Below are 25571 nucleotides of genomic sequence, written 5' to 3'. Positions count from 1 at the left end.
GTATTCTTTTATGCGCCCCTTTCTAAACCCGCTTCGTAATTTCCCTTCCCCAGTCATGGTTTCCCTGCTTAATTATCCTTAATTAAGGCCGGTCGTGACATATACTTATATAACTTGTTAATATTTTAAATAATTATTATAGTTATATACAATAATGATATTCTTTTATAGTTATTGAGAATAAATTAATAGTATATAATTTATATGTAGAACTTTTCAAAAGGATATATGTAGAGTTTGATTTAGTTTATAATATGAATTAGTTCGTATTATATTTTCTATCAAAATTATTACAGAATAAACGTGATCACGCTTATAATAAGAAAAGCATATATAATGAATTGGCGTCAATAATACGTTTTGTTTTACAATTTCACAAAGAGTATTTAACAGAAAACGTGACCATGTAAATTACAAAAAAAAGGTCGACTTAAATTCAGCAGCGTCTTCAATATTTTGAAAGGTAATCCAAATAAGTATAACTATAAGTATATCTAAAAAAGTTTTAATTTTATTTTGGAAGAAATCTGAAACATAAGATTTGAATTTTTGGAGGAAAATTGAAACATAAAACTTACCGCCAATATCAAATATTTACTGCAAAAATATAAAAAAATATATATATTCACACGTTCTCATCCACTCACGTTCTCCCACTCCAGTCTCCACTCAACAAATTAAACCCTATTCTTCTTCTCTCATTCTCAACTCACGTTATTCACTCTGCAGCAAATTTCTATACTTGTTCTCCTCACTCTCGTCTAAATCTGTGCTCTCCTGCAAATCACAAAATTATATTATTTTCTATTGCATCTTCTCAATATTATGTCAAGCGGTCGCATCGTGAACAACACATGTAAGTTGTTATTTTTGTTTATTGAATTTTTTTTCTTTTCAATTTTTGATTTCTTTATATGAGAAATAATATATTTTTTTCTCTCTATAGTTGATGAAATGGACGAAAATTTGCAAGAAGAGTTTGTGGACCAATCAATGGAGGAAACATAATTTCACAACACGATATGCTAATGGTTTTATTATTAATTTTATATTTGTGTCTAATTTATATTTAATAGGTGCGCCCAAACGGAATGTCAGAGGCGTTACAGAAGGCTTATCATTTCAAAAGAAATGTCAGTGTACTTCGAAGTTAGACATGATTATACATTCAACATTGATTCTATTTATGTGGTATGTGATCTTTTGGTATTTTAGTTTCAATGAGTATATTTGGATTCTTGAAGCATAGTATGAACTAGACGTGATCATGCCTTGTGTGCAATTGAATGTTTAAAGCTATTTCGAAATATACGTGATCACGCTAATTCTGCATTTGCCTGTTGAAAGCTACTTGTAAAATATGCATCATCAAGTTTACTCTTAAATTGTCTTATGCCCAACTATTGAAACCTAAGTCGAAAATATGTGTGATCACGTTTATTCTTAGACTATCTTATGTCTTTTTTTTTCGTTGTTGGAAGCTAATTGTAAAATATGTGCGATAAAGTTTACTCCTAAATTGTCTTTTGCCCAAGTGTTGAAACCTATTTTGAAACTATTCGTGAACACGTTTATTTTTAGATTATCTTATGTCTTCTTTTTTGCTGCTGAAAGTTAATTGCAAAATATGTGTGATCAAGCTAACTCTTTTTTTTGAAGCAAGTGATCAAGTTTACTCTTAAATTGCCTTCTGCCTAATTGTTGAAACATATTTCAAAAATATGCGTGATCACGTTTATTCTTAGGTTGCCTTATGTCTTTTTTTGGCTGCTGAAAGGTAATTGTAAAATATGCGTGATCAAGTTTACTCTTAAATTGTCTTATTCCCATATGTTGAAATCTATGTCGAAAATATGCGTGATCACGTTTTTTGTTAGATTATCTTATGTCTTTTTTTTGTTGATGAAAGCTAATTATAAAATATATGTGATCATGTTTACTTTTAAATTGTCTTATGCTCAACTCTGTTGAAACCTCTTTAAAAAATATGTGTGATCACGTTTATTCTTAAATTGTCTTCCGTCTTTTTCTATGTGTGCATACATATGTATGAAATACAAATTCTAATATAAATTGTTATGTTCAGGAAAAGCTTATTATGTGTCAAAGTCTACCAGAGGACGATGGAAAATCTGTGACCGACGATGAAGCATTCATAAAAGCTCTTGGTGAAGAAAAATCTAGCAGATTACGTGGATGTGGGGATGGGATCAAGCTAACTTCTAAAAGAGGAGAAATGATAAATCTTGATCTTCAAAAAGAGAATGAAGAATTAAGAAAACAAAATCAAGAATTGGCAGCTCGATTTGAGTCCTTTAGAAGCTCAAGTTCGCAACAATGAAGTCAACCTACAAACTCAAGTTGAAGCTGTTATGAGAATGTGGCTCCCAGGTCTCATGCAAAGCTCGAGTCAAAATAGTCAAACCCCAAATTTCAATTAATGTCATTTATGTGTCTTAATTAAAAGTATTTATTTTCAAACAATGTAATCTGACATTGAATGTGTTTTATGAAATACATAATTTATTTAATTTTCTCAATTTTGTTATATTATATTTCATATTTTTAATGAATGAAGAATTGATAATATTGTATAGTAACTAACAAATTAGATAAAAATATTAATTATGATAAATAATTTAATTTTTGTGACAAATTGTATAATTGACATTATATTAATTTTGTGACAACCTTTAAAATTATTTTTTGTTACTAAATTATTATGAATTTGTGACGGTAATTATAGTGATAATAATTTATGTTACTATAGAAATTCTTTTAGTCACTATATTAATTTGTTTCAGTGTTAAAATAGATTTGTCACTAAAATAATATTGTTATAATGACGATAAAAAATATTTATTTTGTGACGACTATACTGCGTGACATTATTACGGAATAGTAGTGACGATTGTATCATGTGACTAAATCGAGACGCTTTAGTGACGGTAACCGCATGCCACTATATACAAATTATTGTAGTGATAACTGTAAATGTGACTAATTGATGAGATTCTAGTGATGAGAAAGACATGCGACTACATACCAAATTATATAGTTGTTCGCTAATTTATTTAACACGCCGCAAGTGTACGGGTGCAATTGTGTATAGCAGTGACAAGGTCGAATCCACAGGGACTAATTGTTATCAATGCCTATTCTTAATTACTTTACTCTATCTGGAAAACCGAATTGTAAAGGTTTGATTTTTGGAAAACAATTTCAAAATTAAAATAAAGAAACACTGAAAAGAAATCAAGCTGTGAAAATGCGAAGTAACAGAAGAAAGAGAATTTCCCAAGGCAAAGGTTTCAACAGATTCTCCTAACTAACATGATTGATTCAATTAATGAGATAATTCATAAGGCAATCTCAAAGTTAATTCATATCCACTCCCGTGGCATACAAATCGTTGATTACATGCAAGGTTACCATCCCTGGATCACACTTCTAACATGTAACTCCCAAAAGTTCCTAGGATTAAAGCCTTCACAATTATTAATTCCCTTTAGAATTAAAATAAATGTGTTCTATGTTCTTAGTTCAGGTATTAATTATCATCTCCCGATCTCAAATTAAAACCTATGATAATGCTAAATTGGTGATCAAGCAATAAAGCAAGCAGTTATAACAAGAACAAAGAAAGGAATATAAATCTCAATAAATTAAATCAATAGTCAGAAATTTGAATCATGTTTACTCCCTAAACCCTGGGAAAAAGGGATTTAGCCACACATAGACATATGACTAACAATCACAATCTCAATAAAACTAATGAACATTAAACAATGAAAAACCGTAGAGAAGTCGAGATTCTTCAGTCTTGCTCTTGCTCCGTGTCTCACAGCTCTCAGGAAAAGTCAGAATATGATAAAAGATGATAAAAGGTGTCTGGGATAAGCTAAAAGATGGTATTTATGAGCCCTAGGTCGTCTAAGCCCGAAAATACTCCAAAAACGCGCTTTTAGTGAAAAATCGCAAAAAACTGGGCGGAACTCGGCGTTTCGTGCGGCCGCATGGCTGGACCGCACGAGCTCGCGCGGCCTTCTCGCGCGCCCGCGCGCTGTGCCCGCGTGAGCAGTCCAGCAACTTCTGCCATCGTCGCGCGGCCGTGTCGCGCGCCTGGACCGCGCGACCTCGCGCGGCCTTGCGCAGTGATTTTGTTTTGGCTCGTTCTCCCTCGTCCGAACTCCGATTTACAAACCGTTTGCGCTCACGAACTCCTCTCGAGATGAACTACAACTTGTATTTCAGCCAAATCTTCCAAATTCTTCTTTGTTATTTCTGAAAATACGTTCAAACACAAGCGAGTGACAAGTTCTTGACCAAAAACCAATATAAGCTCAAAATAAACCATCAAACACACAAAAACCTCATGACTAACCATCAAATATGACACACTAAGAGGTAAAAATGCATGTTTATCAATAGTGACAGTAAATAGATGTGACTAATTGATGGAGTTATAGTGACGATAAAAAAATGCGACTATATATCGAGTAATCTAGTGACAATTAAAATGTGTGACTACATAAGTGATTTCTTGTGACAAATAATTCATGTCACTGAAACAATGAACTACAGTGACGATCATTGAACGTGGCTATAAAATTGAAATATGGCGATGTCTAATTATTGTCACAACATCATCATCTCCAGTGACAAGATCATCTGTCACTATACCTCAATATGCAGTGACGTTATTTTGTCGTTGTCACTAATACTTTTAGTGTCGGTGTATACAGTCTCAACTCAACGACGAACACAAAAGTCGTCACTAACCACTTATAGTGACAATTTTGGTACATATAGTGACAAAAAACGTCGCCACTAAAAACTATTTTTTTTGTAGACCTTTGAATTGCTCTGCTTTGGACTCTGAGTTGCTCTGCTATGGTATCTGCATAGGCTTCTGAGCTGAAAAACATCGACCACCCTCATCAATTTTTAATGCGAACCGCACTATGAGTCGCCATATCCATAATAACCGCCGACTTAATCTCCTCAAGCGCATAGGGCCACCATCCATCAACACGAGCCTGATTAGCCATAATATCAGCAGCTCAATTTTCCTCATGGAAAATGTGCGACACCTGCAAGCGAAAATCCGACAGTTTAGTTAGCGTTTGTTTCCAGAGAGCTACAAAACGCCAAGGAACATCCACGCGTCTCGAGTGAAGAAGCCGGACCACATACTCCGAATCTGCTTCAATTCAAAGATAAAGCCAACCTCGATTATGAGCAATCGAGATTGCATGAATAACAACCGACAACTCAGCTTCAAACGCAAACCCACGACCACCCTTAAAGTGAAAACAACCACGCACCCAACCCCAGCTGTCTCGAAAAACCCCTCCAGCCGCAATGTTACCTGGCGACCTATGAGCTGACCCATCCGTATTCACCTTCATCCATCGGATAGCCGGAAGCCACCAATGAACCTCGATCAACGTAGGCAGAGGCATAGCTCTAGTAGCTACTGTAACACCCAGCATTTTCACTATAGTATACATATTATTATTAATATTATTTTCTATTTTCTATTATTTAAAAGAAGAAAGAGAAGTAGAATCACTGAGATGAGATGAGATATTATTATAATACCATGAGCTTTTAATTCAGTGATTGCATAATTTGAATAGTTTAGTGTTCTTGCATCCTTTATTAATTTTATTCTTGGAAGCAAGTTTATAATTCCTGGTTAAAGGGATTATTTTATTATTTATAGATTTATTTGTTATTAGAAATGAGAATCCCATTTTTATATATATAATTATAGATGTATTTGAAGCTTATCTCAATTTCAGTTGGAATGAAGCTAGCATATATTGATTTGATTACATATTATATCATTATATTAGTGAGAATAGTATTTGTGGCTATTAGAAATAGCAATTCCGTAATCTTCCATAAGAATGCATATATGTTATATTTATTTATTTTATTTGGGATAGCTATCAACAAATCTTAGAAAGGAAGCCAACCTTCACCTTATTTCATTTCCTCTGCCAGTTCGTCATTTCTTCCCCTCCCTCTTTATTGAACCTCAGTTTTAGTTTGCTTTCAACCTTCAAGGAGATTCAGCCGCCGCCTCTGCTCCGACCGCCGTCGGCTGCCGTCGAGTCCAAGTCCGGCGTCTCGTCTGTTCTTCCCTGGTGCCCCTCGCACTACTCTCATCTTCTCTCAATTTAGCGAAGAACCCAAATGAGAAGCCCTAATTTCAAAATCCGAAATCGTCGTCACCCGAGCCCGAAATTCGGCAATACAGCAGCCTCCTCTTCGACGTGGTCGAAGTTCTCGCACCGGAAGTCCTCTCCGTTCCCCCTTCTTTTCTGATGTGGAGCCCTAATTCTTAGAAGAAGGAAATTACTACTGTCGCGACTGGAAGGCCAACGAACGGCTGAGCTTCGCCCGTCTCTGCCTTGAATCCATGCTTGAGAAGGAGAGAAAGGAAAACGAGCCCTGATTCTTTTTCTACTCCCTCCGTCATGGTTCGGCTGCCACCTCCGCCGTCTGTGGAAGATCGGCGATTCAGCGGCGCCGCTCCATTCACGACGCTGCTACTGCTGCTACACGATCCCCTCCGAGGCAGCAAGCGCTGCCGTCATCATCGTCGTCTTGGCTCGACTGAACAGGGTCGCGTCCCTCGTCGTCGAAAAGTTAAGTATTCTACTTGTTATTGTGGAAAGTGTTTGATGTTGCTTGTGATTTCTGAGTTCATGCCAAAATGATCGAGGCATAGGTGACTTCTCTCTAAGATTCCTAAAGTGAGATATTAAACAAAATGTTATATGTTTTTAAGTTAGTAATTACTTAGAATTAAGTAAAATGATGACAGGAATCACAGCTTCATCCCAAAGCTCCGATTTTGACCCTCCCTCAAGAACCCTAGAATTTCATCTTCCTTATATTTGTATCAATTGACTATGTATACATGTCTATATGTATGTGAAGAATTGATTGGGATTTATTTGGGTATTTATTCACAAGAAAACATGATTCCCTAATAGTTTAGTTTAAGTGGATTTGGGAGTTCTTGGAATAAGCTAGCTACATGTTTGATGCTTGTGTAATTGTACTCCTTGAATTGTAAAATGAGATTATATGATAATAATTGGGGGATATCAAGCATGCTACTATATGTTGATGTGTTGAACATGAATTAAGTTTAAGCTAAAGCATGCTAATGTGTAGTAAGATGATGTAATTGAGTTCCTATGGTTTGTATTTGACAAACATATGAATTATATGTTAAGTTGAAACAAAGGGGCTTTGCTGTCAGTTTTCGGCTTGACAGGGCAGTATGTTTCGAGGTGCTTCTGATGGTGTTCTCGTAGTCTAAATAACTTGAAATTTTTACTGTAATAACTTCATCATGTGTAGTCGTTCTCTACAAAATTTCAGCTAAATCCGAGACCAATAGACATGTCAAACTATTTTCTGAAATGTACTGCACGGAGCAGCAGAGTTCAGTGGCAGATTCTGTCTTTGGTCATATAACTTCTTATCCACTTGAGATATTGTGTTTTTGTAAATTTCTGAGAAATATAGACATTAATAGCTTTCTAAAAAGGTAAAACTCGTATTTTTCCTTGAAGTGATTGATTTTATATGATTTTCCAAAGTTAGGATTCAAATGTGTATGTGTCTTGATTAAACTTGTGATTGGTAGTTAATTGAGATCCTACACTACTAAACTTGAATTGAGGTTTTATTGTTCTAATTACCTATTGAGGATTATTGACTACTAAAGCTTGTTGATATGATAGTGATGGACATAATTATACTTATATGATTAATTACTTTGGGATTTTGTGTTTTACATGTATGGTTAGTTGTAAACTAATCACTATGGAATGGATTTGTTTACTTATAAACTTTCTCAAGTAGAGAAAGTCCTATAAAATAGAATATTAGTTTATACTTTCTTAAAGTTCATAAGAGTTAGTATATTGGTTAGTTTAGTTGATTCAACCCTAGGTTTGCAGAAGATTAAAAGTTTATTTGGATGTTATTTATAGCTAATTCTTCTTATCTAGTTATCCAATCTTATTTTAGAATCTTGCTATTATGAAGGTGACAGTAGCAATGATAGATAAGTGAGCAAGAGTTCCTACACCGTTAAGCGTATCAGGTGGGCTTTCTAAATTCAGAATTTGAAGTGCGCACTATTTAATGATGTTTATATGAATGAAAGTTATATTAAAATTATTGACTTGCCAAATTATTTTATGAGCTTGTATGTTACCATCTACGAGAGATAGACGATATCGGCCCTATGCTGAAGCGAGATGTCAGTAAGGGTTTGTGCACATAGTTGTGACCGTGAGCCATCGAGCGGGTTGGCCGGTCACTGTGATCGGGAGCCTTCGGGCCGATCACTGTGTTTGAGAAGGAGGCCTACTTCTCAACACAAGGTTACATGATGCGTAGTTATGGTACATACATGTTAATTATCTGCAGACGTATATGATGTTATGATGATATATATATAGAAGTTTTACAGTTTTGGCGTGCACAGGTTATTTTTTTAAATAAAACTCCTGTGTGATGCTTGAGATGGCAAGTTCAATATATAGCTCTAAGAGCAAGCTTTAAAGTTATTTCGGCATGTGACCATTGAGTACCTTTTTAGTACTCAGCCCTGCATATGTTTTCTAAATATGCAGGTTAAGCTGTGATGCGGATGAAAGCGAGCAGAGCAAAGTCTTGATGTTAATGTGTTAAATTAGGCTCAGGATTTCATGTCCTCATACATGTAATCCACTTGAGTTATTTCCGCTGCAACACTTAATGTACTTTACTTTATTGATGTGTTGTATAGATTTTAAACCAATAGCTTCAAGAATTATATCATTTAGACAACTTGTCGTTGTGTTATTGTAAGTTGTCTACTCGTGAGTTTTAAAAGTGATTGTTTATAATTACCAAACATTATGGTAAAATATTGTTTAAGCATGATTATTTTTATTGAAACATCTTTTATTTTCCATTTTCTTTTTCCATTTCCCGAGTCACATTTTCCCCGGCTTAACTGTTGTTAGCTTAGGTCGGGCTGTGACAGCTACACCAAGACTACGAAGAATAAGATAATCTGACCAAGAGTTGTTCATATAAGAACAAAAATGATAATTCTATAAGAACAAAATTCATGTCATAATTGAGGTCAGTTTTTTATTGCAGATTGAATTTGGGGCCATTTCATTTGATAGGGAATTACTAATACCCAACCACAGAAAATTAAAATTACTAGTGCAGTAGATAAAAACAAGTCACTTCACGTCAACATTCCCTAATTTATTATTGTTCTTTACTTCCAAAATTCATTAAAAAAATTAAATTAAATATATATTGGGCGGGTTTGGCCCGACCGTTCGATGGCCCGAGAAAGGCTGGGCTAGGCCTGCAATTTTGCAGTCGGGCAGATTTCGGGCCGGGCCAGCCCGACCCGATGCTAGTCAAAAGCCCATTAGGCCCGAGCCGGGTTGTCCCGACCCAGCCTGTTGGACAGCTCTAATTACACATGATGCAAATGCTAGTACTATGCTAATAATTGTGCTGCAGTTTGAATTGATTGATTTAAAATTATGATTGGTGTACGTAATATTTAGCTCAACCGTTTTATTTTTACTTTGAAAACTTAACATGGTTATGAAACCAATTTATCAAAATTATCAGGCCCAATAGCACTTATATTTCATGTTATAAGACTTAAGGCTTAAATTTCTCAACTTAAGGCTTTCATGTTAGATTTCGAATGACATCTTTGATCGAACTTATATTCTTCACTCATAGTTTTATACTAATGAATGTCGATTATCAGAAGCATGAAATAAAACTTGTGATTCAAAGGGGCGTAGCCCGACTTGTTATCTAGCTCATTATTTGATTTACAACAAGGTTTGTCCCTTGTTTATTTTTATGAATTGGTCGCACCTTAATTATAATTATTCATTCAAGAATTAGGGTGTGATACATAATGTTGTTAATGTTGTACAACAAGCTCACAAGCAATTCATTCATAATAGGAACGACCTTTGTAACTCCTCCAACATAGTTTAAACCATCAAAAATTTTGTTGTATCTCACATATATGTATTTCATGAATTCCATCTATAAAACAAGATAAAACAATATTAAAATATGATTTCATACGTAAAAAATTTAAAATAGCTGGAGAAAATGATTAACCCACTGGAAAATCACTAGTCGATGACACTAGTAGCCGATACTCTAATATATTATGAACATGTTCAATGTCTTCCTAAAATGCTCGACAACTAAAATAATAAATTTATTTCATAATTAAATCGTAAAACATGCTCAATTAACTAATAACAAAATACAAACGAACATGCTGAGTTACAAAAAATAACTTTTAGAAATGATGTAGGAGAATTACCTTCTCAATATGAAATTGAAGAAAAATTACTCTCTCTCTCTGACAAAAGGGGTTTTTAAATTTTTAGGATTTGTATTCTTCAATTTGTTCTCTCAAATCACGTAAATATGTATTTTTTAGTGTGTTTCTCATTCTCGAATATCTCCTTATGTAGGACTCAAGTTTAATTTTTTAGTACAGATTCATTTCAGTATGAATTCACCTATTATTTCATGTGCAATCAAATATATGTACAAAGTGAAATTTAATGCCACAACAATTTAAATTTTGTCGGACTCACTTTCACTCATATTTAACGTCAATATGTACATCTTTTACGAAAAAAAAATTACACTATCTAGAATTTGGTTTGGTAAATTAAAACATCAATTAATATAAAGGTTAAAAAATTAAAATGTTGTATATTCTGCTCCCAAATTAAATTATCTACCCAAATATGTGATTACTGTCGATATATAGGGGCTAAATTGGATTAGCCACCAATAACTGTAGTTTAAACAAAACTCAGCGGCTAATCCGATTTAGCCCCTATGTATCGACGACTAATCACATATGTGGATAGATAATTAAATTTTGGAGTAGAATATATAATTTGTATTTTAAGTTAACAAACAAATCATGCATTTTTAAACATTCGTATAGTAGGGCCTGCATTAATTTTGAATTTAGTTCACCATTTAATAGGTGAAAGTGACGTGAACTTACAATAATTGTCTTATTTTCAGATTTTGCACATGTTTTCAACTAATAAATGTACACATTTTTACATAATTACCTTTGTGTAGGAAAAATGTAAATTTTTTTACAATAAATCATGCAAATCTATCACCATCCAAGGGTATTCTTGACATTAATTTGGATAGATTCATCATGTTTTTATGTAGAGGTGGGTATTCTTCCAACACAAGTTATGAATGTGGGTATTTCACCCTAATAACACAAAAATGTACATGTCTCTTGTATTGCTATAATGGTCATTTTTAGTTGTTTTTTTAAGGAAAAATGTATATAAATACATGATTTTGGCTCTCTTTCATTTTGGACATGACTTTTGATTTTTTTCCTGTAAAATCACAATTTTTGATTTTGTTCAATTTTTTACAATTTTAATTTTTCGTCCATATTCAATTTGATTTGGTGCTTATTTAGTAGTAGGGCATGTATCGACCTCTCTTTCATCATTACGACGCCGTTCATACCTAAATTTTGGACGAAAATTGATTTTTCGAATCTGTTTCCTTTCAAGCAAAATTAGGGTGAAATTTATTGATAAGTTGTAATTTTATAGCGAAACAATCTTACATTCAAAGAGACATTCTTCACGTATACCACTACAAGAAAACGCCATATTAGCTTCTGAATTTAACTACGGAATTTATTCCGTAGTTAATTAACGACGGATTACCAACGAAAACATATTAATTTTGATTTTTTAATTAATTTTAAATATTTAGTTATTAAACCGTAGCTAAATAGTCGTTAAAATATATTGAATTTTTTATTTTATTTATTAAATTAATCATCCGTAGTTAAATAGTCGTTAAAATATACTGAATTTTTTATTTTATTTATGAAAATTAATATTCCGTAGTTAAATTGTCGTTAAAATTTACTGATTTTTTCATTTTATTTATTAAATTAATAATCCGTAGTTAAATAGTCGTTAAAATATATTGATTTTTTCATTTTATTTATTAAAATTTATATTCCGTAGCTAAATAGTCGTTAAAATATACTAAATTTTCATTTTATTTATTAAAATTATTATTCCGTAGCTAAATAGTAGTTAAAATATGTTGAATTTTTTATTTTATTTTCTAAATTAGATTTCCGTAGTTAAAGAGTCGTTAATATTTATTGAATTTTCTAAATAGTTCTATGCATCTTCTCTAGTTCAGCTCCAGCCCCCTTTGCCGTCTATCTATGAAATAAGCTCTCGCGCCGTCGATCTCCCCGCCGCGCACTTCGATCTCTGCCGTCTTCCCTGCCACCCGCTCCGATATCTGCCGTCTATCTCTGCATCTTCTCCCCATCGTCGCCTTCAGTTGCTGCTGCCATTGTTGGAACAATGGTGAGCCTTTGTCTCCTATTTCATTTCAGTTAGGGCTGGAACAATGATAATCGTTGTCAGGTTATTGTTTTATAGATGTGAAGACCGATCATTCGGCCAATTGAAAGCTCTTACTGCTAGAATACACAATCGATCAAGTAGCTTTCTCCTCTTCAATTCAAGCCAGGTATTCTTTTCCTTGAATATGAGTTTTGAAGGTCTGGATTTCCTCATTTCAATTTCAATCTGTATCTGATCAAATTTTATGAATTTCGGGGCTCATGAAGCTCGTGAACTACTACTCTACTTGTTTTTTGGTAAATTTTGTCGCAATTCTGTGATTTATTCGGAAAAGCAACAAAAATGTAGTTGATATCATTAATTTAGCAAGCAATTAATGATACAGATATGGGCATCGTAATTTAGCAAGTAATTAATGTAGTTGATGCATTTAGGCATTTAGGTCTCCGGTGGGGCAGGATATCTTTGACCTCGTGACTTATTACATGAGCTTTACATGTTATACTATAAGTTATTGTTGGTGATATAACTCGCTGTAAATGGGTTCCAAACTCTGATGATTCTCGTTTCCAATTTTGTTGGTGAACTTGTTCTCAATTATAGGAACTGTCTGTTCAACGAAATGGGAGGAACTTCCAAGTTCAGATCATCTTTGATTGATTATCATTGGTCTTTAGCATAACCCCTCTGACCAGTTTCCTGTGGTGATGCTAAGCTCGATGCTCGAATTTTGAATTTGATCTTTCATGCTTCATTAGGAAATGGGTGCTGGTGCTGAAAATAATAGTTTGATCCTTTTTTGGCAGGAAATTAGACAATTGTGCTCATATCTTGTTGATTTGAAAAGAGCTTCCGCTGAAGAAATGCGCCGAAGTGTTTATGCAAATTATACAGATTTTATTCGGTGAGTTCTTTGTGGTACTTGCATTGCTTGTGCTTGTAATAAGAGTTTGATGTAGTCAAGAGCGTACGTCTGACATGATTCAATTTTTTCTGTTTTAGTCTTGTCCTATGCCCGTTTGCCAATTGCTAGCTGCTGTGTCATCGTCATCGTGCCCTTACATCATTGTGTCCAGGTTATTGTTTTAAAACTGGCTTGTATATTAAACTTTCAGTGGGGGAGAGGCAGAGATGCATGCTTATTTATTTGAAATTACCGGTGGGGGAGAGGCAGAGATGCATGCTTATTTATTTGAAATTGCCGGTGGGGGAGAGGCAAAGATGCATATCTATTTATTTGAAATTGCCGGTGGGGGAGAGGCAAAGATGCATGTTTTTATATTTGAACACATCAATATATGCTCTCTTTTGAGGAAATATTTTAATTTTACTTATACATTATTTATTACATTGATTAGTGTAATTATGTTTCTTTAAAACTGTTGGTGGGAATTGGGAATGGGTTTTTTTTTGGAGGAAATACGCATTTGTCGATAACTTGGTAGAAAATTAAAAATGGGGAATCTTTTGATGACTAGGAAATATGAGTTTTGATCGAGGGTGGATGTATAGACGTGTTGCGAACGGAAGTCTTACCCAGGAGTTCGTTGAGGGTGTTGAAATCTTTGTTCATTATGCATTCTCTCAACCAAGATTCATGGATGGATCAATGATCAAGTGTCCCTGCACTAAATGCAAGAACAAAAGATGGGATAATCCTATGATTGTGAGGGTTCATCTAGCAAAAAATGGGTTTATTCCTAAATATGAGAATTGGGTTATGCACGGTGAACCCCTAAATTCTTCACGAACTGAATCAACTGGACCACCTGATGGTGTGCATAATAGGTATGAGACAATGATAATGGACGTTGCAAATGCACAATTTATTAGTAGAAGCGTAGTGGAAGAACCCCAAATCCTGCTGCTCAACTGTTATACGATATGTTGAAGGCTGCTGATAGAGAATTATGGCCCGGTTGTAAGAATCACACACAATTGTCACTTGTGGCGAGGTTGATGAACATAAAATCCGAGAACCACCTATCGGAACATTGTTTTGATCAAATTTTGGAGTTGATCAAGGAGATAGTACCTGAAGACAACTTGGTTACGGATAATTTATATAGTGCAAAGAAGCTTCTACGTGGGATGGGTTTACCTGTCGAGAAGATTGATTGTTGCCGAAATAATTGCATGCTCTTTTGGGGGGTTGACGAAAATCTGGATGAATGTAAGTTTTGTGAAGCAAAACGGTACAAACGGGCAAAGGATGATTGCAGTCAGTCAAATGCATTATTTTCCATTAACTCCAAGGCTACAAAGGTTGTACGCATCTAATGCTACTGCAGCCCAAATGCGTTGGCATGGGACGTCACAAGATGATGGTGTGATGAGGCATCCTGCTGACTCACTTGCGTGGAAGCATTTCAACACTACATTTCCCGATTTAACAGCAGAGGTGAGAAATGTAAGATTGGGCCTTTGCACAGATGGCTTTCAGCCATTCAACAAATATGGGCAGCAATACTCCTCTTGGCCAATCATAATCACACCTTATAACCTTCCGCCATGGATGTGTATGAAAGAACAAAACATGTTCCTTACAGCTGTAATTCCGGGACCACATAACCCAAAAGAGATGATTGATATTTTCCTTCAAATCCTCATAGCTGAGCTAACACGTCTTTGGGAAGTTGGTGTAGAGACATATGATATTTCATCAAAAAATAATTTCCAAATGCGAGCTGCATTGTTATGGACAATTAGCGACTTTCCAGCTTATTATATGCTTTCTGGGTGGAGTACATCTGGCAAAGTGGCATGTCCCCATTGTCTTGATGATACAAATTCATTTAGATTGCCATTAAGTGGTAAACAATCGTGGTTTAACTGTCACAGAAGGTTCCTACCAGACGATCATCCTTTTCGTCGCAATAAAATTGCTTTTATAAAAAATAAGCAAGTTAGAGAAGGTCCCCCAGCAGAACTAACTGGACATCAAATATTGGTAGAGATAGAGCGATTAGGGATAAAAAAGGTCACTGAATTAACAGTACCGGAAACCAGACTGCGTATATCTAAACGCCAACGATCATACGAGTCTGGTTGGAGAAAAAAAAAGCATCTTTTGGGATTTGCCGTATTGGAGTTCACTACTTATCCGACATAGTCTCGATGTTATGCATATTGAGAAAAATGTGTTTGATAATATATTCAACATTATCATGAATGCTAGAGGCAAAACAAAAGACACTAACAAATCCTGCGAAGAATTAAATCTTTTTTGTTGCATGCCTGAATTGCAAGGCAACAGTGCTACTGGTAAGTATCCAAAGGCTATTTATATGCTTGATAATGATGACAAAAGGATTCTTTTGAAGTGGATTGAAGAACTCCGATTTCCTGATGGATATGTTTCAAATTTGGGGAGATGTGTGAATTTGAGCACTCTGCAAATGTTTGGAATGAAGAGCCATGATTGTCATGTGATGATGCAACGGATATTGCCTATTGCCTTCAAAGAACTTCTTCCGATTAATGTGTGGAAGGCAATAACAGATTTGTGTCTATATTTTAAAGAATTGACATCACCAAATCTTCAGGTTGATAATCTTCGGCAAATGCATCAAAATATTCCAGTAATTCTCTGTAAATTGGAACGCATTTTTCCACCCAGTTTCTTTGACTCAATGGAACATCTCCCAATCCATTTGGCATATGAAGCATTGTTGGCAGGGCCAGTTCAGTATAGATGGATGTATCTGTTTGAGCGGTACTTAGGAAAGTTGAAAAAAATTGTTAAAAACAAAGCAAAGGTTGAAGGATCAATCACAAATGCATATCTTGTTGAAGAAGCTTCTGCATTTTGTTCCTATTATTTTGAAGACATATTCAAACTAGACAACGGAATATTCCAAGAAACTTTGTTGGTGCATCATCTAGTGGTATTGAAGATCACCCACATATGTTGACTATTTTCAAGAATATTGGTAGAGTATTTGGGAAGAATTCGTCAAGGTTTTTGCAAAAAGAAGAGTATGATGCTGCACATTTGTATGTCCTTAACAATTGCCCAGAGGTTACAAACACGTACATTGGGTTGTTCTTTGATGAAATCAAATATAAATTCCCAAGGATCACGTCCAATCATCTCCATATCAAGTTTGATACCGAGTTTGCCAATTGGTTCAAATCATATGTAAGAATTTTAGTAAATGTTTCACATAATTATTTACATGTTAATTTTCTTTTTATTGACACTTTACTTGTATTAGGTTCGAGATCCAAACAATGAAATTGACAACATATACTTGCGTCATTTGTCGTTGGGGCCATTACAAAGGATGACATGTTATCAAGGTTTTTATGTCAATGGATTTAAATTTCAGACAGTGGAATACGGGTCGAGAAACAAAACTGACAACAGTGGAATTTGTGTAAAGGGGTCGGTGTTAGGTGGAGTTCAACAAGATTATTATGGGCGTTTGTTGGAGGTTGTGATTTTGGAGTACCCTGGACTACCAACCAAAAAAACCACTTTGTTCAAGTGTCAATGGTTTGACCCTTCTCCAACTTGGACGTTTGTGGATCGAGAATTCAAGTTGGTTTCCATCAACCAAACTCATTTATACAATAAATATGAACCATTTGTCCTAGCATCAAAAGCTATTCAAGTTTATTACTGCACATACCCAAGTAAAAATGTGACTAGGCGAAACTGGTTGGCAGCTTGCAAAGTGAAGGCAAGATCGCTTGTAGAAGTTTCGAGTAATGAAACTTCTTTGCCTTTCCAAGAGGAGTTGTTTACCCAAGTACATCATACAATAATAGATGATGATCCAATTCCCGTTCATCCTGATGGTGGCTTGGTAGACATGGTAGAGGATGAGGATGAGGATGGAGATGAAGATGCAATTCATGAAAGCATTCTGGAAACATCATCCTCTGAAGCCGATGATTTAGATGATATAGAATAGTTATTATTTTGTTAGTTCTTGTCAACATTTACTTGTCTGTTTCATTTTCAAGGTACAATGCATGTTATTACTAAGCAATCATTTTCTCTCTATTTTTTTATGATCATAATAATTATTAATTATTATATCGCTATCATATATCACTATCATATACCATTTTTAGATAGAAGATGAGTAGTACTGCTTCGCATCCCACCGACTCAGACTCGACTGAGTCTCGTGCTACTGAGACCCGTGCTACTGAGACACGTTTCTGAGACGCAGACATCGGCAGTCCGTCCAGAATTAGCACCTGACGGTAGGCGGATCTGTTGGTTGGAAAATGGGTATGTATATATGTTTGTCGAATTAAGTAAAATGTTATGATATATTTAATTTGAGTTACTAATATTGAATTCAATACTTTATAATTCAGCATTTTGAGGCCGACTGAGAACATCCGACGTACAACTACTTCAAGCTTTCAAGGCTTCATAGATCCTGAAGGCGTCAATTGGAAGAGTTTGTCGCCCAGCACCATAGACATATATTATGATGAGTTTAAGGTATATTATAGTAATTATTTAGTTTAGATATCATTAAATTTATACTAACTTCAAATTCAAATGTTGTGGAAAGCTTTTACATGGGATGGGGAAGTTTACAGCTCGGACGTCATTCGTAAGACATGGATCTCACAAGCTAGGCATGCTTATAAAGATTTTGTCCATGGATGTAAGGTTATTATCGATGAAGGGAGCAGACCTCAATTTCTTCATAAAGACATTGTTGCAAAGTGGAAGGAATATTGGGCGACACCTGAATTCCAAGTTAAGTCGAAGCAGGCGAGCAAGAATCGTCGATCTGAGCCTGCTGATCCACGTACAGGTATATCTATCCACTATGGAGGCTCTCGCAGTGCTATTAGTCATGCTGAGCATGTGGTAAGTTATTGCAAACGTGTTTTTATCTTTGTAAAAAATTCAATAATTCAATAATTTAATTTTGAATCATCTTTCTTTATTACAGGCTCGAGAGAAGAACATTTCTATCGCAGATGCACATTATGATACTTTCATGAGGATGCACTTTAAGAAAGGACAGTTCGATGGACGGGCACAGACTCAGGGTGTAAGTAATATGAACATTTTAATTATTCTAAGCATTTAATTCTATTTTATCACATTTTAAGTTGTTTGTGCATCTAAATATAGCTTGAGATACATAGTCGAGTCGAGGAGTTACTCTCTACTCTTGGACGAGATGTCACTCCAGATAAGGTCAGCCAGATCTATAGGGAGGTGGTGACGCCAGATCCGAATGGGCGTAGACTCGGATTGGGCATTATGTCTCAGATGCGTTCCACTGGTTCGACGAGCACTCATTCGACGTGCTTGTCTCAATTTCCTTCAGCAGCAGTCTCAGCTCAGATTGCACAGCTCCAGACAGAGTTAGAGCAGACACAACAGAGAGAGGCTACTCTACAGGCTGAGGTGCAGGAGCGACGACGAAAAGAAGCAGAAATGGAGACTAGGCAGTTGGAAATGCAACAACAAATTTCTTAGCTTATGAAATTCTTCCAATCATCCTCAGGGTCGTTCCCCCGTTCCTCGTCTCCACCCTAAATACATGTTTTGTACTTATTATATATTGTTATTAGATTTTTATTTAGATGTTTATGAATTTATTACACTAACAGGTATCCTTTATGATATTTTATTAGTTTGATTTTGAGATGATTATTAATTTAAATATTGCATTGATTTTGTATTTATTAGAAACAGGTTTTACTGTGAAATATTAAAAAAATAAAAATAAAAAGTATATATATATTGCTACGGTTTTACTACTGAATACTAAAAACAATACCGGTATGTAGCTACGGTATTACTACGGAACAGAAAAAAAATAAAAGAAAGTATCTGTATATAGCTACGGTTTTGCTACGGAATATTAAAAAAAAAATACTATATATAGCTACGGTTTTACTATGGAATATTAAAAAAATATGTATATATATATATATATATATATATATATATATATATATATATATAGCTACGGATTTACTACGGATATTTACAAAAAATAAAAAAATACCTATATGTAGCTACGGTTTTGCTACGGATTATTAAAAAAATATAAAAGAAATCTATATATAGCTACGGTTTTACTACGGAAGGTTAAAAAAATAGAAAAAAATACCTGTATATAGCTACGGATTTACTACGGATTATTAAAAATATGAAATATAATATCTTTATGGCTACGGCTTTTAAAAAAAATGAAAATAAAATATGTTTATGGTTACGGTTTTATGATGGAATGTAAAAAAATTACAAAAATGAAAAAGTAAAATAACGACGGTATATTCCGTTATTAAACCGTTGTTAAATTTAACGACTGAATTTCCCGTAGCAGGTGAACAGTACGACCAAGCATATCGCGACGCTTGTCATTCCGTGGTAAATTTTGAAATATCCGTAGTTAATCGTTTTTTGCTACGGTTTAGCTACGGAATTTTCCGTAGTTAATTTCAATTTTTTTTGTAGTGTACTATATGTCTTTTTTCTCATCTTCATTTATAAAATTCTGCAAATTTAAAGATATTTAGACGATTTTTTTTCATATCATTTCTACAAATTCTTTGGTTTTCAATTCTTCATTTTTTCTAAATTTTCAGTTCTTAATTTTTTCAAATATTTGAGCAATTTTTTTCGAATTTTTCTAGATTGCAACAAGACTAAAAATCTGGCACATTTTTTATCCAAAAAAATTTCAACCAACTCCCAGACATGTTTAATTTTCTTGTTTTGCACGGCAGTCTCTGATGCTAGTTTCAACTTGCTTTGCAGGCGTACACTCACATATTCAACTCCCAACAGATGTATTGTTTAATTGACAAGATGGCCTTGTGTTCGGTAGATGCTTTTCCATTGAGGAGTTTCTACATAAACATGTGAAAGAATCAGACAAATTAAGGAGAGATTCCAATTGGATCAGAATGAATGAGACAAATTAAGGAGAGATTCCAATGGGATCAACACCCGCCCTCTTGTTACTAAATGACCAAAACTCCAAAACTCACACTAGCGCATAAAAATCTGCATATTTCAAAAAATGCAAGCACCAAATTAATAGAATGAAGCTTGAATACTTGGTATACTTGTCCCTCTTCATCTTGCTGCTACTCAAACTCAGAAAATCATCGAAACAAAACAAGAATATTCTCTTCCCCCTCCCTCCAGGGCCATGGAAGCTTCCATTGATAGGAGACATGCACCTTCTCTTTGGCTCTCTCCCACACATTGCTCTCAGAGATCTCTCCACCAAATACGGACCACTCATGTATCTCAGACTAGGCCAAGTCCCCACCATCATCGTCTCCTCCTCCGACGCCGCCAAGCAAGTCATGAAAACGCACGACCTCACCTTCGCCTCCCGCCCCCAGCTGCTGGCCCTCAAGATCATGTCGTACGACTGCACGGACGTGGCGTTCGCCCCATACGGCAACTACTGGAGGCAGCTCCGCAAGATCTGCACGCTCGAGCTCCTGAGCGCCAAGCGCGTCCAGTCGTTCCAGTCGCTGAGGCAGGAAGAGATTCTGATTCTCACCCGATCCATAGCTTCACGCGCTGGATCACCGGTTAACCTGACGGCCGAAACTTACGCCTCCGCCTACGGCTTCACTTCGAGGGCGGCGTTTGGCATGAAGAACACCAAGGGGCAAGAAGCGTTTGTTTCGTTAGTTCAACAAGGCATCGAAATGGCGTCTGGTTTTGATCTTGCTGATGTGTATCCCACTGTTAGATTGCTTCAAGCGATGAGCCCAACCAGGTGGAGATTGACGAAGCTGCATCGCCATGTGGACAAGATTCTTGAAAACATCATTAATCAGCACAAATTAGACAAAACTGCAGAAACTGTCAACTCTAGCACAAGACAAGACGACCTAGTTGATGTTCTGCTGAGGTTTCAAGAGAGTGGACATGAACTTCCCCTTACCACTGACAACATCAAGGCTGTTATCCTCGTAAGCTTTCTGGTCTCATGGAGAAAAGAGTCCATGTCTAAACCAATTACAGAATTAACATTCTCTTGCAACAGGATGTTTTCAGCGCAGGAAGTGAGACGTCAGCAGCAACGGTGGCTTGGGCAATGACGGAGATGATGAGACACACACGAGTCCTGAAACGCGTGCAGGGCGAAGTGAGACGTGTTTTCAAGGACAAGGGATGTGTGGACGAAGCTCGCTTCGACCAACTCAAGTATCTCAAGTGTGTGATAAAGGAGACACTAAGGCTACATCCGCCACTGCCCCTGTTACTCCCCAGAGAGTGCAGCCAGGTCTGCAGCATCAACGGATACCAAATCCCCTTAAAAGCTAGAATCATGGTGAACGCGTGGGCAATCGGGAGGGATCCCAAGCAGTGGGACGATGCTGAAAGCTTCGTCCCAGAGAGGTTCCTTGATGCTTTAATCGACTTCAAAGGCAACAACTTCGAGTTCATTCCATTTGGCGCGGGTAGAAGGATATGCCCTGGGATTACATTTGGTCTCGCCAATGTGGAGCTTCAATTGGCAACGTTTCTCTATCATTTCGACTGGAGTCTGCCCGATGGCATCGAACCACATCAACTAGCCATGACAGAGACATTTGGGGCAACAGTTAGAAGAAAAGATGACTTGCTAGCCGTTCCTACTATCAAGATACCCCTCCCATTCCTCTAGGGGCGGATATCCCAACACCCGTGATCATTTCATCATTTAAGCTAGTTTTGCTTGATTCATTATGTAAGCTAGTTTTACTTGATTCATATGTCATTGAAAGGGTGAGATTGGAGAAACCATACTCTTATATCATGCAAACTAAACGCCCCTAAATCTATTTCACGTTTCACAAAAACTTCAACAATCCAAATCCAAAACAGAGCATATTTGGAATCTTTCCCATTGATCACAACAAAAGTTACAGGACAACAAAAGCAGTCAATAAACTTGAAGAATTGCATCTATGCAAATAGGAAAACTTAGGCTCTCTCTTATAAGCATACACAAACACTAAGTATACATACATACACAGAGACGTAATAATCTAAATAACATAATCCGACCAGTCAGAAATGTGTGACGTCTGATCCATGGTGAAGCTGGGCATCTTATCCAACTTAATCGGATTCTCCTTCCCCCCAATCAACCTGGCCGGATTCCCAACGGCAGTGGTCCTGGCCGGAACCTGCTTGAGCACGACGGAGCCGGCGCCAATCTTGGCCCCTTCCTCAATCCTCACATTGCCAAGAACACAAGTCCCTGCACCAATCAGCACCCCATCACCGATCTTCGGGTGCCGGTCGCCAGAGACCTTCCCGGTCCCACCCAACGTCACGTTATGCAGAATCGACACATTATCTCCGATCACTGCGGTTTCGCCGATCACTACGCCGGTGGCGTGATCCAGCAAGATCCCCCGCCCGATTTTGGCCCCCGGGTGGATATCCACCGCGAAGACCTCCGAGACTCTGTTCTGAATCAAGAGGGCCAAGATTTTGCGACCGTTGCGCCATAGATTGTGGCCTATTCTGTGAGCTTGGCAGGCCAAGAATCCCTTGAAATTCAAGAAGCAATGGACGTAGCCGATGCAAGCAGGGTCCCTCTCCTTGACCGCGAGCAGGTCGTCGCACACTGCGCGCATGATTTCTTGATCATCTCTCAAAACCCCCATGAAGAGGTCGTAGAGGGTGCCGACGGGGAGGCTGGAATCGCTCAATTTCATGGAGATGTGATTGGCCAGACCGCTCTCCATGGAATCATGCGACAGAATCGAACTGGAGTAGTAGTTGGACAAGATGGGTTCTTGATCCACGACCGCCCCCGCCTCCTCCTTCATCCGCACCCACAAATCCGCCGCCTGCTTTGCTGAATTGATGGGGACGACATCGGGTAAATTGGGTCGGCAGAATTTGACGTAATTCTCGAAGACGACGTCGTCGTCAAATTTGTGGGATGGGGTTTCGGTTCTTGAAGAGTGGACGCAGGTTGCTGCCACGGAGGTCTTAATGAAATATGGCTGCTTTAGAAGAAACGGTGGTGCTGCGAAATTTGTGGACATGGTATATACAGGGAAATTTGTGGATAGGGACAGAGTCATTTAACAGGGGAAATGATAATGTTGAAGAGAGTTATATAAAAAAGAAAAGAGTTTGCTTGAGCGGAATTGGCGGCGGGGATGAGGAAGGGTGTAGGAGAAGGCGCGTGCGTGTGGAAGTGGAAATTTCATATGGTGCACCAGACGCCATGCTAGGGTTACCCAGTTTCAGCTCAATAAAGAGGGCAAGATTATGTCGTTACCAAAATTTATTACTCCAGTACCATATTCCTTGAATTTTTCTTTTTTTTTTTTTTTTTTTTTTTTTTTTTTTTAGCTCTATTCTGGCAAATACTATACGTATCTAATTCAAGAGGTGGTCTTTTGTACATCCGGGTGTAGTATACACTCGGGTTGTATCCGACTCGGATCCTGACTCAGTTGAATTATTCTAATTCATTTTTTTTTTAAATGATACTTGATGCAGCCCAAGGTTTGTCGTTGAAGAAGCAGGAGTTGAAGAAGATGTCATTTGAAGATGGTGGAGTTGACGCGTTGATTTTGATTTATTTACTTTTTTGCCAAAATGGGAAGACCTTGTTTATTTTATTTTCTGCATTGTTATTTTAGAGCCCAATAGTTTAGCTTATTGGGTTATTTTCGAAAATTAGGGAATAAGGGTCTTGTTTGGTTGATTAGGGTTTTATTTAATTTGTTTTCTTATTAGACTAGGTTTAGTTTTTGCCTATATATAGGGCTTTTAGGGTGTGACCGAAATTTGAACCTTTTTATTAATCAAAACTGTGAGTTTTATTCTCTCTTGAGACCTTTTCGAATTCTTCTTGAAATTCCAAGTCGAATTCATCTATCGGCGTAACGGCGTGTCAACCAACCCTCGTCGGGTGTCATTCATCGTTCCCGAGTTGCTGCGTCAACATCACGTTGGGGTTTAGGGAATTCAATTCGCCTAAATCATTTCGTGGGTTAGATTCAGAGGTTTTGGGATTCCATTCATCTATCGTTCGTTTTCCAAAGTCTTCCGCTTGCGTGTTCGTTGAACGGTCTGGCAAGGATCGTCTCATTTGGCACCATAGCCGCGTTTCGTATCCAGGTTTTTTTTTCTATCTTCGTATCAAGGGTCGAAATTTTAGGGTTGCGTCTGTTCCGTGTCGTTTCTGTTTTCGTGTCGTTTCTGTTTCTGTATTTTTTGTTTTCCATATTTCCGCGTTTTAGGATTAACAAATATTTTGCATTTTCTGTGATTAGGGTTTCCGTATATCTATCTTCGTTTTGGGGCAGTCCATATTCTGCTATGTCTCTGTTCGAATTCGTTTTAGGGCAGTCCATAGGGTTTTCGTGTTCTGCCATATATCACTTATCTTACACGTACATACACATCCATACTTCATATTTTTCGTTTGGTTCTTAATATTTTTCATCTTGTGCAATTTTTGTTCCTTTATTTCCTTGGGTCGTATAGAGTCTTTTGGGACAGTTCTGCGAACACTTTTTCCGAATTTTGATTAAATCTCGTAGTCTTTTCTGGGTTCCTTGGGTAGTTTAGAGCGTGTTGAGACAGTTTCTGTGCAGCATGTTTTTTAGTTTTCAGTTTTCATTTCCTCGTGTCTGTCGTCTTCGTTGGGTAGTTTTGAGCCTTTAGAGTCAGTTTTGTTGTTGTGGTGATCTTGTGGGACGTTCTTTTGGTGGTTCGTTTGTTATTGTTGGTGTTGAGTTCAGCTGGTAGATTGAGGGAATTCGATTCCTTGAGGGAGAATTTTGAGTGGAAAAGGCAAGAGAGAGTGAGATTATTAGAGTGAAAAGAGTCATTAGTTTGAGTGATACACGAGTGCTGAGTGATTCATTGTTGAGTGATACACGAGTGCTTGTGAGGTAGTGAGGTCCTATTATTTTACTAACTGTTTGTTGTTTCTATGTTAATATGTCAAAGAAAAATGAATAGGTTTCATGTAACGAGGAACATCCTGTTATTGATCCAAAGACGAAGTTCATAATGGAGGCACTTCGATTAGATTTAGGAAATATTCTTAGATCCGAGTTGGAAGGGGTGCATGAAAGGATCGACCAGATTGAGCAGTCTCAATCCAAAGAGACCAA

At 36.7% G+C, this 25571-nt stretch overlaps 3 protein-coding genes and 1 long non-coding RNA gene across 8 annotated transcripts; 3 read left to right on the top strand and 1 right to left on the bottom strand.

The window, feature by feature from the left end:
* Positions 1-5486: 5486 nt before the first annotated feature.
* On the top strand, positions 5487-8932 carry LOC131003196 (uncharacterized). The gene is made up of 2 exons (XR_009094575.1): positions 5487-8134; positions 8670-8932. It is a non-coding gene; the product is annotated as an uncharacterized LOC131003196 (long non-coding RNA).
* Positions 8933-12285: 3353 nt separating this feature from the next.
* LOC131003203 (uncharacterized) lies at positions 12286-19105 on the top strand. 5 transcript variants are annotated; one of them, XM_057929681.1, is made up of 9 exons: positions 12286-12473; positions 12549-12639; positions 13077-13177; positions 13280-13377; positions 13476-13549; positions 17808-17937; positions 18011-18259; positions 18401-18502; positions 18586-19105. In XM_057929681.1, the coding sequence occupies exons 5-9, from the start codon at positions 13485-13487 to the stop codon at positions 18934-18936; spliced, it is 897 nt and encodes a 298-aa protein (XP_057785664.1). In that variant the 5' UTR covers positions 12286-12473; positions 12549-12639; positions 13077-13177; positions 13280-13377; positions 13476-13484; the 3' UTR covers positions 18937-19105. The 5 variants fall into 5 exon arrangements, 3 of the variants coding, with proteins under 3 accessions (XP_057785664.1, XP_057785663.1, XP_057785662.1); XM_057929680.1 differs by lacking the exon at positions 13077-13177; XR_009094580.1 differs by lacking the exons at positions 17808-17937; positions 18011-18259; positions 18401-18502; positions 18586-19105 and adding exons at positions 13952-16614; positions 16691-16890.
* Positions 19106-20440: 1335 nt separating this feature from the next.
* On the top strand, positions 20441-23524 carry LOC131003185 (premnaspirodiene oxygenase-like). The gene is made up of 2 exons (XM_057929666.1): positions 20441-21404; positions 21479-23524. The coding sequence occupies exons 1-2, from the start codon at positions 20514-20516 to the stop codon at positions 22100-22102; spliced, it is 1515 nt and encodes a 504-aa protein (XP_057785649.1). The 5' UTR covers positions 20441-20513; the 3' UTR covers positions 22103-23524.
* LOC131003186 (serine acetyltransferase 1, chloroplastic-like) lies at positions 22298-23519 on the bottom strand. The gene has a single exon (XM_057929667.1). It carries the CDS (start codon positions 23517-23519, stop codon positions 22467-22469), a length of 1053 nt encoding a protein of 350 aa, XP_057785650.1. The 3' UTR covers positions 22298-22466.
* Positions 23525-25571: the final 2047 nt, after the last annotated feature.

Source organism: Salvia miltiorrhiza, unplaced genomic scaffold, assembly GCF_028751815.1.
Source record: "Salvia miltiorrhiza cultivar Shanhuang (shh) unplaced genomic scaffold, IMPLAD_Smil_shh fragScaff_scaffold_8_1, whole genome shotgun sequence".
In the NCBI taxonomy this organism is placed as follows: Eukaryota; Viridiplantae; Streptophyta; class Magnoliopsida; order Lamiales; family Lamiaceae; genus Salvia; species Salvia miltiorrhiza.
Note: the sequence above shows the minus strand (reverse complement) of the source record. Positions and strands in the feature narration are given on the sequence as shown.

Bases quoted from the DNA above. Each gene is read 5' to 3' on its own strand.
- LOC131003203 (XM_057929679.1), top strand. From the start codon at position 16,381: ATGTTGACTATTTTCAAGAATATTGGTAGAGTATTTGGGAAGAATTCG. The intron at 16,615-16,690 runs GTAAGAATTTTA...TACTTGTATTAG, and splicing joins CCAATTGGTTCAAATCATAT to GTTCGAGATCCAAACAATGA.
- LOC131003185 (XM_057929666.1), top strand. From the start codon at position 20,514: ATGAAGCTTGAATACTTGGTATACTTGTCCCTCTTCATCTTGCTGCTA. The intron at 21,405-21,478 runs GTAAGCTTTCTG...CTCTTGCAACAG, and splicing joins ACATCAAGGCTGTTATCCTC to GATGTTTTCAGCGCAGGAAG.
- LOC131003186 (XM_057929667.1), bottom strand. From the start codon at position 23,519: ATGACTCTGTCCCTATCCACAAATTTCCCTGTATATACCATGTCCACA.